Source organism: Phoenix dactylifera, chromosome 12, assembly GCF_009389715.1.
Source record: "Phoenix dactylifera cultivar Barhee BC4 chromosome 12, palm_55x_up_171113_PBpolish2nd_filt_p, whole genome shotgun sequence".
Classification (NCBI taxonomy): Eukaryota; Viridiplantae; Streptophyta; class Magnoliopsida; order Arecales; family Arecaceae; genus Phoenix; species Phoenix dactylifera.
The window spans coordinates 355,211-368,894 of record NC_052403.1 but is presented as its reverse complement, the minus strand read 5'-3'; the positions used below and the strand labels follow the sequence as shown (position 1 = coordinate 368,894).

The 13,684-nt window shown below is 40.9% G+C and overlaps 2 protein-coding genes across 3 annotated transcripts; both read right to left on the bottom strand.

The window, feature by feature from the left end:
- Nucleotides 1–1,786: 1,786 nt before the first annotated feature.
- LOC103715500 (50S ribosomal protein L19-2, chloroplastic-like) lies at nucleotides 1,787–6,458 on the bottom strand. 2 transcript variants are annotated; one of them, XM_008803145.3, is made up of 6 exons: nucleotides 6,227–6,458; nucleotides 5,957–6,007; nucleotides 2,690–2,905; nucleotides 2,394–2,480; nucleotides 2,196–2,329; nucleotides 1,787–2,103 (listed from the first exon to the last, which is right to left on the bottom strand). In XM_008803145.3, the coding sequence occupies exons 1-6, from the start codon at nucleotides 6,353–6,355 to the stop codon at nucleotides 2,001–2,003; spliced, it is 720 nt and encodes a 239-aa protein (XP_008801367.1). In that variant the 5' UTR covers nucleotides 6,356–6,458; the 3' UTR covers nucleotides 1,787–2,000. The 2 variants fall into 2 exon arrangements, with proteins under 2 accessions (XP_008801367.1, XP_026663651.1); XM_026807850.2 differs by lacking the exon at nucleotides 2,690–2,905 and having other exon boundaries at nucleotides 6,227–6,444.
- Nucleotides 6,459–7,335: 877 nt separating this feature from the next.
- LOC103715499 lies at nucleotides 7,336–12,224 on the bottom strand. The gene is made up of 4 exons (XM_039132657.1): nucleotides 11,356–12,224; nucleotides 9,478–10,700; nucleotides 7,976–9,419; nucleotides 7,336–7,855 (listed from the first exon to the last, which is right to left on the bottom strand). Exons 2-4 carry the CDS (start codon nucleotides 10,470–10,472, stop codon nucleotides 7,604–7,606), a joined length of 2,691 nt encoding a protein of 896 aa, XP_038988585.1. The 5' UTR covers nucleotides 10,473–10,700; nucleotides 11,356–12,224; the 3' UTR covers nucleotides 7,336–7,603.
- Nucleotides 12,225–13,684: the final 1,460 nt, after the last annotated feature.

Here is a 13,684-nt window from a genome sequence, read left to right as displayed (position 1 = left end):
CGGCTGGCTGCGTCCTCCGCCGCGGGGGGTGTGCAAGTTCTGCAAGGAAAACCGGTGGCCGGGCTCCCCGGCGCCGGCCCTCCGATGCCTAAGTCAGAGGGGGGCTTAACTTTGAAGAAGAGAGAGGGATTGTATGTGGATAATCCCCTTGGGAGGAAGAGGCCTCCTCCTTCTCAGAGGGAGAAGCTCCCCTTTTATAGGGAGAGTGGCCGGATTACCTGTGATGTGACTGGGCGAATTAATGGGTTACCGTCACTGTCAGCGAGCTGTCACGATTGATCGGACCCGTTGGGGTGGTTGAACCGCCGGCCGTGGTGGGCCTGGGGTCCGCAGATGACAAGTGCATTGATTGCTGAGTGAACCGGTGGTCAGAAAGAGCCGTACGCTTTGATGGTTCAGTGATCCGGAGATCATCTTGAGCCGTGTTCATTTAATGACTGAGTGCATTGGAGGCCTGAGGGGGTCTCATGTATTAATGATAGGGTGTGCCGAATGCCTGCGGAGATCTTGTGCCTTAATGACTTGGGGATGGTGGCAGATTGAAGTGGAGTCATATATTTAGTTGTCAGATCCTTTGGAGGGTTAGGCGGAGATTGGATGTTTGGCTAAGGCATGGGCTCGGCGGGGTTGCCTTTCTGGTCGGCGCTCTCTGGTCTCGGCCTTCTGTGCTCGGCCTTCTGTGCTCGGCAGCCTTTTGTGCTCGGCAGCCTGCTGTGATCGGCAACCTGCTGTGCTCGGCCTGCTGTGCTCGGCTCGCCGTGCTCGGCTCGCTGTGCTCGGCTCGCCGTGCTCGGCTCGCTGTGCTCGGCTCGGCCTATGAGCTCGATCACTTAGAAGAGCCCGATCACTTGATGAGCTTCGAAAGCGGAAGAGCTCGATCACTTGGATGAGCCGAAGAGCTCGATCACTTGGATGAGCCGAAGAGCCCGATCACTTGGATGAGCTCGATCTTGCTGACGGATTTGGGTGCTATAATTGCATTTGTGGGGTGGTCCATTTTACCACCAACAGGAAGCATAGCCACAAGTTCAAGATTTTAGAGCCATCTTACTGAAAAAAGAAAACAATCGACACAAAGCAAGCACGCCTTTCCCATTTAGAAAGTTATTCATTCAGAAATCAAAACGGAAAACTCTTATTTTGATCAACTTTTTAAATAATTTGCTATGCTGTCCTAGCAGTGACCATTTAGTAAGGCAGGTGTTGTATCTGTCGCATGGGAAATCGTTGTATAGTCGGATCACGCAACGGTAACTTTGAGAACCATACAAATGGATGAATCGAAGATGTTTGGAATGCTTTGGAAGCTGTGCAAAATGCGATCCGAAGGGATGGTATTACGAAAAAAAGACCAACCATTTTTTCACGCAAAATGTGCAACCCAAACCCTATAGAGCGTCTTGATAGCCTTAAAAGAATAACATTTTTTTTTATCAAATTTAGTCATGATTTTATAACACAAATTAACATGAAAATATCAATATTTTTTTTTTTTTACAGAACAAATCTATTCCCCTAAAATGATGAAATACTGATACATCTTTGACCATCCATTTAACCCTTCTCGTAGCATAAGCCTATCCCATCTCCCTAATACATACCCCACTTTCGAAAGAAAATCCCTAATTCTGCAAGCAAATACGCCTCAAACGATTAAACGCCACACGAAGTTGCAGTCAAACCAGTCGGCGCTTTTGTGGAACGACGTGTGGCTCAAGAACAGTAGAAGAATCTCGTCTGAGAAGCAGAGCGAACTCCACAACATTTAGGCCCACCACAGAGTACCTTTTCAAGACCATCTCTGATTACGAATGAAGCCTCAAGTTTCTTGATCAAAGTTCACAGTGAGCACATCCAATTTATAGATGCTGTTGGATGAAATTGTGGGGTACATCCTCACAAGTCACATGATTACACTAAATCGACATGAACAAGAAATTTTCAACCATGCAATCTGGTCAACGAATAAGTGATGGAAAGAAATGACTCAAAACTCTCTTTCATTTCTTAAGTGGATTCATCCTGTCTCTGAGGTAGTAAAGTTTTGCCCTCCTAACCTTCTTCTTGTCCAAGACCTTCATTTCCTTGATGTTTGGAGAATATCTGTCACAATATGATAGGTCCCAAAAATGCCTATTTAGCACATTGACAGCACACATAGGACAGGAATTAAAGCGTCTGAAAATCTAACTTACAAGGGGAAAACAGATTCAACTCCAACACCAGCCACAAGTCTGCGCAATCTAAAAGTTGTATTTAGACCAGCATTCCGCCTTGCTATGACAATGCCCTTCAAAACTGAAACTCGTCGTTTGTTCTCGGGAACTTCCTGCTCAAATCGTGGATCAGAAGAGAAAACAAAACAAAAAATCAACAAACAGAGAAAGTCATACCACTTTTAGCTGAACAATATATCCAGGCCTTAAATCAGGAATCTCCCTTTTGGCCTGCACACTTTCCACGGCTTCTTTATCTAAAATCTGTAAATGTCAGAAACTATCAAAAGTTAAGATACTGAGAACTGCCATACCCTTCTTCAGCATAAACATTACCGATGATAGCCTCCAGATAATGTTAAACTGGACTTCCTCACTTTAACAAAAACAGGAAGTGATCAATTTCCGTGAAACAAAAGAGGGCAGCGTAATGCTAAGATAAATGAATCCGGCATCCACCTCATTAGGCTTACATTCATGATATGCTTCGCTGTTTTGTCAAGCCTTTTAAATTTAATGCGTTGAGGCTGATCTATGTCAGGGGAGGCAGAAGTGTCTTGTCCCAAAGATGCCTCAGTATGACCTACTGTTGTAATGCTTCTGCAGAAAGAATTATTTCCAATAATGCCAGACCTAAAAAACCCATTTTGAAATGGTGCCAACTCCCTAAGGATTTGCAGCTTAGTCTCCTGAAATAAGTAAACGAGAATCAGATGTCTGAGCTGTTGACCTTCCTTGTATCAACGACCATCAAAGAAATCAAGATATAATGATCTAAACAAAGTTACGATACACATCAAAATTGTGAATATAAACCATGCATCATATTCTGTAGATGAAACTTTGATTACTTTCTAGAACATTTATGATGTGATATAGCCTCTATATCTTAAATCCCATAAACATGAACAGTGGCAATGGCAGACGGGAGGAGTTAAAAATTCAAGAGCGGTAGGGTGATTGGTGAATGGTCCAGCCAGCACCATGGTGGTGGAGAGCACTAGCTGAAGAGAAGAAGGGAGGGAGAAGGAAGTAGAAGAATGAACAGTGAAAATATCAGATTATAGCCAACTAAATAATCACCACTATGTGAAAGAACATGTAAGAGGAGGTCCAAAACCATTTCTTATGGCAGCTATTTTAAACCTTAGAACCCTTTCCTTTCTTTTTGGGGTTTTGTTTTTCCATTAGCCGCTTTTACATGCTTCTAGGAGCTATGGACGAGGAAGCAGTCAGATAGGATGCGGCTCCTCCATTGCATAGATGTAAACAATTAATCATCTGTTGGTCGTGTCTTAGAGTGCATTAGGTGTTTCTTTTTTTTTTTAAGGGAAAAAACATTCTGTAATTCACTGGCTGCCTTGCTTGCTAAAACCCTCTCATATTAGACCTGTAGTTTTTTAGCTAATAATGGCAGTTTGAGTTTCTGGAGTGTGTCAAGTACTCAGGTTGCTTGTTTTTTTCTCTTTTCCAGGTCTAATAAAAAAACTTAACTTTTCTGTGATTCTTTAGCTTCCTTTCTTCATGAAACATCTTATAACCTAAGTTAGTTCTAATTTAACCGGTTATATGCGTGTAGTAGCTCTATTTTTCCTCCTGAATGGAATAAATTAGGGACACAAGGTTTTGAATTAATTCGTTCTCACTGTTTGAAAAGAACATGACGTTGTGTTCTGATTTTCAGTCAGAGAACTAGTATTCATCGAATATTTATATATCATGTCAACTAATTGGTCATTTATCTGTCAATCAGAAATGTGATTTCTTGAATCATTTACTGCTATTTTACAATGTAGGGCAAGTGTTCATGATGCAGGATGCATGCCTTCCTACCTTTGGTGGCCATTCCTTGATTTATGGTATGTTCAATATGCACTACTAATTACCATGTGTTTTTTCCACCTAAAAGCACCTTTTGATTACAAAACTTTCAATTTCCAGATGTCATGGGATCATGCAAGACTATGATCAAAGCCTCCACATGTAAAACATGAACCAGTAGAAAAACTAGTTTGGGAACAGCTCTAGATATATAAAAGAATTGGTTTAAAAAGTCTACTTAAGGATGAGCTTGGGCGTCATTGATTCTTTTCCTCTAAGAAGCAGGCTAACTTTTTAAATCAACAAAATATGCAGTATAACTGATTGCCAAAAATTGTCTAGACTCTTATGGAGAAGAAGTATTTAGAGCACTTTGTGGCTTGATACACATCTTCAGTTTTTCAGGAGAAGGTTAAATTGGCAATGTGGTAGATTATGTCTATAGCCTTGGATAACTAACATGATTGGATATTCATAATTAAATGAGAACATGAGGTTTAGTCTTAGTTGCTACATGTGTTGTCCAAGGTAAATAAGTATGCATGATGTGACTCAAATTATTGTTGATTTAGTATCAACCCTTATTTATTCTTAACTTGAATTTCTATCAACTCAATGAACTAGAAATCATAAAGGGTTCCCATATACTTTTATTAGGACTCTTTTGCAAACTTGCTACGTCTTAAACATTTATATGATTTGAAGAGGCTTTGCTTTTATCATCAACTAATGCTTTTTATCCATGTACATGTTGAATGCTTAAGAAATATTTGTGGTAATTAAGTTTTATGCCATCGAGGGAAAGCAATATGTCTAAATTAGGAGTCAACATCTGATCACAATTTAACATGTCACACACTCGATACCCATCCTGACTTGAGTTTGATTTGAGTTCGTGATGGTTAGCCTTAACTGATCATGCCATATACCATACTTGGGTTTTCATTGGGTCAAGCTTGTTCCGACTAACATGCTTGAAAGATCCTATTCTCGGTGAAATCCCCTCACCCTATTATATGTCAAATCTCTTCAGAAGATTTGATTAGCATTCGTATATTGTCTTATCACCAATTATCTCTCCATTTTGTTAGTTGTTTTACTTTAATTTATTTGTGACAAATTTCTTGAAGCTCTTTAAAATGTAGACCTGGAAGTACGGGAACTAAAGCTACTAATGAGCTTGAGGCAGCTGATGGCCTGTCAAGCTGATCCAAGATTGCATTTAACAGAAGGGGCTTTAAGCCTGAGTAAGGCCTCAAATACCAGATTAACTTATCCTCATGCAAGATGTTATAATAGCTAGAAGACCTCCTTGCGCATCCAAGAAAATAACTTCTCACTCAAATTGAGATCGACAACATCCATAAAACACTATCAAATATACTGGGTTTAATTCATGCTCTGGATGTCTAAAAGGTCTACACACTACGAACTTAGAGCATGTCAAAGGCAAAGGAACTATATATAAGTTATATTAAGCTATAAGCACAGCCAAATTTATGCATGCAAATGAGTGTTTTCTTGTTGTTGCTCAAACAGATGCCTCTTAAACTACTTCATACCTTCTTGGTTATTTCTCATAAATATATCATACAACTTTTTTGATTTCAGACAACTTTTCTTACAAATAAAGTAGAAAGAAGAAGCAATCAAATTTTGATGGTTTTACTTGCAACTCCTCAAACAGATAGACCAACAGAGTTACATCATGCTGCAAACTAGCTGTACTGAGTTCGAAACCACAAAACTTTCGGTAGTTATGTACTTAAAATGGGCAAAGTCAGCTTACAGGAAATATAACTTAATAAAGAACCAGAACCAACAATCTGCAGCCAATTTCAAAGGAAATACGAACGACATGAATATTTCCTGTTTTCGAATAAAAGAATATAAGGGATGTCCAGAGGGATCTCCTCTACCTTAACATTTGCTTCGCTTGACTTTGCCTGAGTCCCAAAATTCCTCAAACACTGCAATGAGGGAGAATCCAAACAGTCAAATTTAGCTCGGATCATAAAACCTCATATAAAATTGTTACTTACAAAACCTCAGCGCAATCAAATGATGCGTAATAATATCAAGATCAAAAATAAATTAATACAAGCGATTTGTTCCAAGAAAACAATGAGACGTGGGAGTCGAGAAAATCATCAATATATGATAAAAAAAGAATTGCGATCTCGATTCACCTCGGAGGTCGCGATGTTAGGGATTCCGAAGCCTCGATGGGTGGCGTATCGAAGGGGGAGGGAGGATTCGGCCCTGAGGATCTGGTGGAAGATAGAGAGGCTAGATCGGAGACGCCCCGAAAGCGCCATTGGGAAAGCCCTAGGGTTTCACGTCTGTCGCAGCGGGCGGCAAGGAAACGAGACGAGGGGAGTGAATGGGCCGGAGCGTCGACTCCTGGGCGGGTTTATAACAATGGGCCGTTGCATCGTTATCACATCAACCATTATTTATAAAAGTTTATGATAAGATAGAGTAAAATTCTATTTCATTTTTTTCGCCTGATGAAACACTAAATTGGAATAACAGAAGTAAATAATTTTTTCCTAAGAAAAAGCAGAACGGGCTTAGGGCAGCTCTTGCTTTCCAAACACATATATTGTACCGAATCTAGAATAGTTTATTCCAGAATAATGTAGAATAGGAGTAAGTAAACCCATTTACTTTGGATTAACTTATTCCGCTTCCAATTGCAACTTGGAGCTTAATTCTAGTGCTCATATGCCTGCCAAAAGTTCTAGTCCGGAAGGTGTTGGATCGTGCATCTTCAAGTACCAGGAATTGAATAAGTATAACGTACCATCTTAAAAAAACAATGACAACGGAAGGTGGAGATTTGAGAGGCAACGAGGAGGATCCGCCCTCGCTCCTCCGGACTGGTTGTTGGAACAGAAAAGAGTTCTTAGGCCTTGGGTGTCACCTTGTCGGCGGGGGACCGCGGTCCCATTAGGAAACTCAAGTGATCACGACCGTAGAAGTGGAGCAATTGTGTAACTGCCACACCAACTCTTATCAAGTTCGATTCTCAGGAATTGGAAAGGATCCACCAATCGTAGCGGTGGTGCTTGGTTAGACTTTGCGTCCAAGGAGCTCAAACTAAAGATGGAAGTTTTCTCTGTAATTTCAGCCTCCGGTTTCATTTGGAGGTGAATATGCTGCGGGCCTTGGATGGCTTAGGTGATTGGCCAGCTCCTAGTACTGGAACCATGGTGGCCGGACTTTACACCAGTGACTGGTGCCTGAATACGAATGGCTCATGTTGTCCTTACTCCATTATATTAAGTGCTCAGAGTCCAATCAAAGCTTAATTGCACTAAGTTCAATTAAAAATAGCGTCTTGCCATGTGTGAGAAAGGGAGCCTTTGCGTTTCTTTATATCCTAAACACTGCGATCTAATTCATGATACAAAGATTATTTTCTAATGATGTAACATGGTGCTGTCGAGAGCAATATTTTTTCTACTGCTGGTTATATCTGACATAAAACAACAACATGGAGCCTAGCATTGTAACCCGCATGTCGGTCACATAAATCTCAATCCAACGGATCGACGGGGCAGTTAAGCTCTTCCAACAGGGGAAACAGGCGGATGGTTTGGTACATAACTTGCAGGAGCCTTCCCCGCATCTTCAGAAAATATACGTTCCTGCAAGGACTGTGCTTCCACTGCAGTAGGCTTCTTGCCGTGGAGAAGAGCTAAACAAATTGCAAAAGCCTGCAATAAAGCAATAGATGACCTGAAATCAACTGCATATAGCCCCTCTTTGAAAGAAACCATACGGAAGGCATGTTTGCTTTCGCGAGACCCGCCCTGAGAAAGATCAAATTATACGATCCAGTAAGTTCAACTGATAAAAATAGACTGGCAGCGAATCTATCCCTTCCCCCACTCAAAAAAAAAAAAAAAGGTAGATAAGATTAATTGGCATACCTTAATGAACAACTCGAATTGGTGAGTATCATCTGTGGGGCAACTAGCTTGGACTAAACCTGAACTCCTTTTCTCTTGATTGTTCGTCAGGATCGTCAGCATGCAACCCTCATCCCAACCACCACAATCGCAAGCTCCACCTGATTTCCATCGTTGGATCAAAGGGGAGGGTTCTCCTTTATCTGGCAAGCCATGAACCCCACTTGGGAGTATGGCTATGACTGTAGATAGCGATGAAGTGTCGTTATTGTTATCAACCTGCAGACCTCTTTCTGGGCAAAAATAGCATACTCGTTCTGCCGAATTTCTTGGTGATGAATGCTTGCATTTGCTGCAGCGGATTAAATGGACGCTCGAACTTTCTGGCATCTCTTGAGGATCCACTGTAATAATGGCTGCAAGCTCACTACTAAACAGGGAACCAACAGATTCATGGGATGTTGGTGCTAGCTCAGCACCAAACAAAACTACTTCCCTCAAAACAGAATGACTCTTGGAATCATGATTGGGAAGCATGGAAGGCGAAACCTTCAACTTACCAATAACATGAGAGAGCAGCCCATGGTTCTTGCTCTTGCTTCCAGCGTTAATCCACACTCTGTTTTTCTTCTTGACTTCATGAACGGAGAATATTGTATAGCATTCGCAATTGTCTTTATTAGAGGGACTTCTCTTACTCACTGTGGCTGCAAGAATATCACCGTCACTGGATGAGAACATAAACAAAGGAAGTCCATTTTTCCAAGCCAGTTGCAGAAAAGCCTGTGTTGAAGCATGTTGCCCCTCATCCAGAAGTGATCCTCTGCTGCTATTGGGCATCTGACTTGAGAGGTTTAAATTTCCCCTCGGCTGCCAAGTGAAATTAATGCCTGTATCAGATGAGTTGCATGGCCCATGTGGTGATGCTAATTCTTCCCTCATCAGAGGCTTATCATTGTCACTTAGCTCATGAGAGTTACGAACGGGTGAAGCTGCAATTGGCCCAGAAAAATACATGTGGTGCTTTGGCTTAAGTATTGGATCTAATATCCTCTTCAATGGGCTGTAACCACCTCTGTTATTTGCGGTTGCCTTATCACCATCAGACTTGTCTGGACAAGCAATTGATTTTGATCGCCGTACAGATGAACCTTCCCCCGAGCTTCTGCTCATCAAAGTTGGACCAGCAACTGACAGATGGTTAGGCAATTTTCTTCCTGTTGCAGCAGCTGCTTTTACTTCACCTTGACCTGATTTATCAACTGTATTAACTTGAAACTGCTCAGAAGAACTGCCAGTAAATTGGTCATGTTTCCCAGTTCCGCCTTCTGGTTTAATGATTGAAACTTTGTTTTCTTGCAGAATACTGCTGGCCAAATGAGGTTCATCGGTGAGCGGACATGAGCAGGGAACACGAGGAGATTGATAGGTGGTCCGGACATCCTCAGGAAAGCTACCTGAGAAACTGCTGCGGTATCTTTCAGCTGGCATTCCATCATTAGATATCGAGCGATCAAAGCCACTACATCTCACATGAACCACTCTGTTTGAAATGATCCCACATGCATTCCTTGTTCTGCAACAAAGTTAGGTATTGCATTTCTTCTGTTTTCTTTGATCTACCATCTTCAGCCTCTACTGCACTGTGTGTAAAAGCTAAGGCATCAGCATATTTGGAAGTTGAACATGAAGTGCTAGAGTCTAGAGGTAGGGACATGTTACGAGACGTGGCTTTTGAGCCTGAATTTTCTCTCTTGTCTTTTAAATGCTTGTACCCCATACAGTTAGCACTTGGACCACAATCTGCATCAAGATGCTGGTCGTGCCCAGTAGAAAACTTTATGGCTGAAATTCTCGAATCCTGAAAATCCATGACATCTGCAGAACTTCTCTTCTCCATCAACCGTGTTAGGCTTCCCATAACAGATGGATTTTGATGACCATCCCTAGAAGCAGTTTGCTTACTTCCAGGAATAGAGCTACCTGTGCTTAAATGAGAGTGGATAGATGATCCAAATTCAGAAAATGATGAGGACTCATTACTATTACATGAAAATTTTTCGCCGCTCCCATCCGCCACACGTTTCTTATGGTATGTCCACTCCTCAAGAAGCCCCCAATCAAGAACTCCAAAATTCAGTGCCTTCTCCTGAATGTTATCTCCCCTTCCCGTGCACTGGAGATACCTTGGAACCTTTGACATGTGTTTGACCAGCTCCTCAGCTCCAGCTCCATTCCTATTAGGCCAAGGATTTTGATAGCACACAGAAGGCATTGAAGGGACCGAACTCACACTCGAAGCATGCTGATCTGAACCTGTTGAGGCATTGAGCTTTGTGCTTTCCAAGTTCTTCTCCTCCCTCATTTTCATATTCCTGCTCTGTCTGGGGGTTAGCTCCCTCTCCTCTGATGATTTTGAGAAGTGATGCTGAAGCGAATTTCTCCTTTCTTGTGCACTACTCTCCATCACTCTGGTTTCCTCATGACCTGCTTCATCTGTTTGTAATGCTGAAGCCATGACTATAAGTTTGATACATGCAAAAAGGAATTCAACTATCAGCTCTCATGATGATATATAAAATTCCACCACCATTTCCTTTGCTGAAGCTGAGAGGGAATGGCAGATTCTCAGCTTATGAATCACTTCGACATGCTAGGGCTGACAGACTGCTGAACAACTAAACGGCGAGTTTGAGCATTCCAAGTTGCAAAAAAACATCATATGACAGTTCCTACAATACATCGACTATAAAATCATTATAAGAATGGGATCTATGCTAAAGAACATCAGAACAGATCATTATAAAATCAATATTAGGGAGCAAATTTGAGCCACTTAATCACGAATGAAACAAAGTTAGGAGAACTCCATGTATCACGCTAGAGATTTTAGGCATTGCAGAGATCCTCGAGGTTTTAGAATTTGTGGATATCAAGAAGCCTTCAAATCTCAAAAGAGAACCATCCCACCCACCACCCACCTACAAAATAAAGATTTAGCCTCCATGCGAAGTTGTATTCACAGATATAAAACCCATCCTTAGCAAACATTCGAGGCAATTCCTCTTGATTTACTACAAAGAAAACAAACCCAGATAAATCCAACCTGATTATCATCCTAACAAATCCTTCTCGAAGGCTGGATCAAGTTTCTGCATCTAATCATCCTGGTACATTTCCCCTTTTCCAATCCACTGCTTAAACCAAACCCATTCTCACAAAATAATCGAAGAAGAGGACGAAAGAAGAACGCCACTATGACATATTATCCATGGAAAACTAATACAAGAATCCCAAGCAAACGGTGCAAGCAGATGAAGGAAATAACCGGGAAGAAACATCGCACAAGCATGATCAATTAACCATAAGCGAAGTCGAGACAAGGGAGAGAGAGTTCATACCGCAGTGAGAAAAGGATCAGAAGAATCAAACACTTAGATCTGCTTCGTCTTCCCACTCCCAACTGTTTTCTTCAGACGAGTGCATGCCAAATCAAGTAGCCTTCGGATGAAGGAAGAGACTGGAATGCAGCAGGATCAAGACATTATCTAGCTCCTTCTCCTTGGAAATTAGCTGTGCATGCTTCCCATGGGGAAGATCAGGACGAGCAGAGACCTGCTCTCGTTCCAGGTCTCTGGAATCACCAAAGAGAGAGGATGAATGAGAGGGATAAGGGCTGGGGTTACTTAGTAGAGGTATATGGTTCCACTGGGGAGCGTCTTCCGCTTGGGGGGGGCTGGGAATTTGGGATTGGGATTTGGGATTCTTCTTTCCGCGTTACGTGTGAAATGGGAATGAAAAGGACGGGTTGCAGGTACGGATGCCGCTCCTAGAAAGACCGGCGTTACGTGGCGATTGGCTTCTCTCGCTTGGGCCCACCCCGGACTTTCAATAAGGGGCCAAATTGGTGGACCGGGAACCAGGGGATTCTCGGGGGATCCTTCCCGGCACCGCCCTTGCTTCCCGTGAGCGAGTACCGATCACCGGGTCTTATCAGCTAATTTACTATTAATATCAATCTGTTATCTCCCAAAATACCGATTTAATAACTATTTTATGTTATTAGTAAGTCAATGCATAGTTATTCCTAATTATTATAATCGTAATAAAGTTCGAACATCACATTGAACATCATATCGAGATTTATTAGGCATCGAATAATTATTATTGTCTGATTTTATAATTTAATACAGAGACAGAAAAATGATTGGACCGTCCCGTATCTGCAGGTGCCTGAACATACACCACTTATTTTTCGTAATTTTTTTAATTTATTTAAGTATATTCATACTAAAACAGTATGATATACCAGGCTTATAAAAAAATAATTTTTTTTTACATAAATAGCTTTCTAAACATTTAAATTTACGTAAATACTCTCTTAAAATTTATATTAATTTCTGTACCCTCATAAAATACTATTTTTTCACAAATGCTCCTACTATAACGATTTTTCTATATTATTTTAATTAAAAAAATTTAAAATTACTTTTTGTCATCTACTGCTTTTTTTTTTTTTTTGCACATCTACCCATTAAGGCTACTTTAGTTATTTTAATTTAAAACTGTTATTTTTTTAACGGCGTTAGATGGCGTGGGTACATATGAAAAAATAAAAATAAAAAAAGATAAAATAACAAAACAAGTGATTTACGAGGGTATGCATGTAAATATCAATTTTGAAATAATATTAATGCAAAATTCGATATTTAGAAGAATATTCATGCAAAAAAAAATTTTAAAAAAAATACCATATTATATACTCTATTTTGATAACCATAACATGTATCTACCCAATGCTAGTTACATGGACTTGTATATATACAAGTAACACTACATTGTTGCTTAAGTGCATGGCGTTGCCGACTACTCGGAACTATACTACTATATCACCAAGGATACAAAAAAATTATAAAGAGAAACCTCTCCTCTTCTTTTTTTGACCTAGCCCGTGCCCTTTCATCCTCAAGTATGAACCATGATCTTACTAGGCACATGTTTATTTTTGAGCAATGCTATGGTAACAGGCAAACCTACAAATTCAATACAGAGTTTTGAGTCAGGATTTTGATCTGAACCCTATTTAGGCCGCATCGGCAATTTGTTTTTTTTTTCCTTTATCAAAACATCTTTGTTACGTAAAGTGTTGGTTCAACACTATAAATGGTGCTTAACCCGTAGGGGTGATCAAATAAATGTCTCGATCCTCAGAATGCCAACACAAGCTTGTCCAAACTTGATCAAGACGCTCTTCTTTTATATTTTCAGTTCCTTTACTGAAACATCTTTTTATAAAGTTAACTATATGTTATGTACTTATTTTGCCAGATCTGATTCATAATATCAATAGGTAATGCAGCCAGTAACCCTTCCATATCCCACATGACAACCAATGCCTTTTTTTCCTTTTGCTCGGTGGAATAATCCAGCATCCAGCTTTGCTTGGAAAGAAAGTTCTTCGCACACTAATCCCATGTTTTGTAGATAGTTTCTCTCTCCTTCAATAAATTTTGTTGGGGGAATAAGATTTTTCCCCCAAGTGACACAAATGCCCCCAAGAAGCCGCACAATCGCCGACCCTGAACAGCCAAAGTCGGCGTCCGACCTCGCAACGCCCGACCTCAAGACATCCGACCTCGAGACCTCCGACCTAGGAAAATCCTGATACTCAAGGTCTACCCTTGTCAGCCACCTACTACGGCCGTACTCCTCCGAGGTCCAACTGAGGAC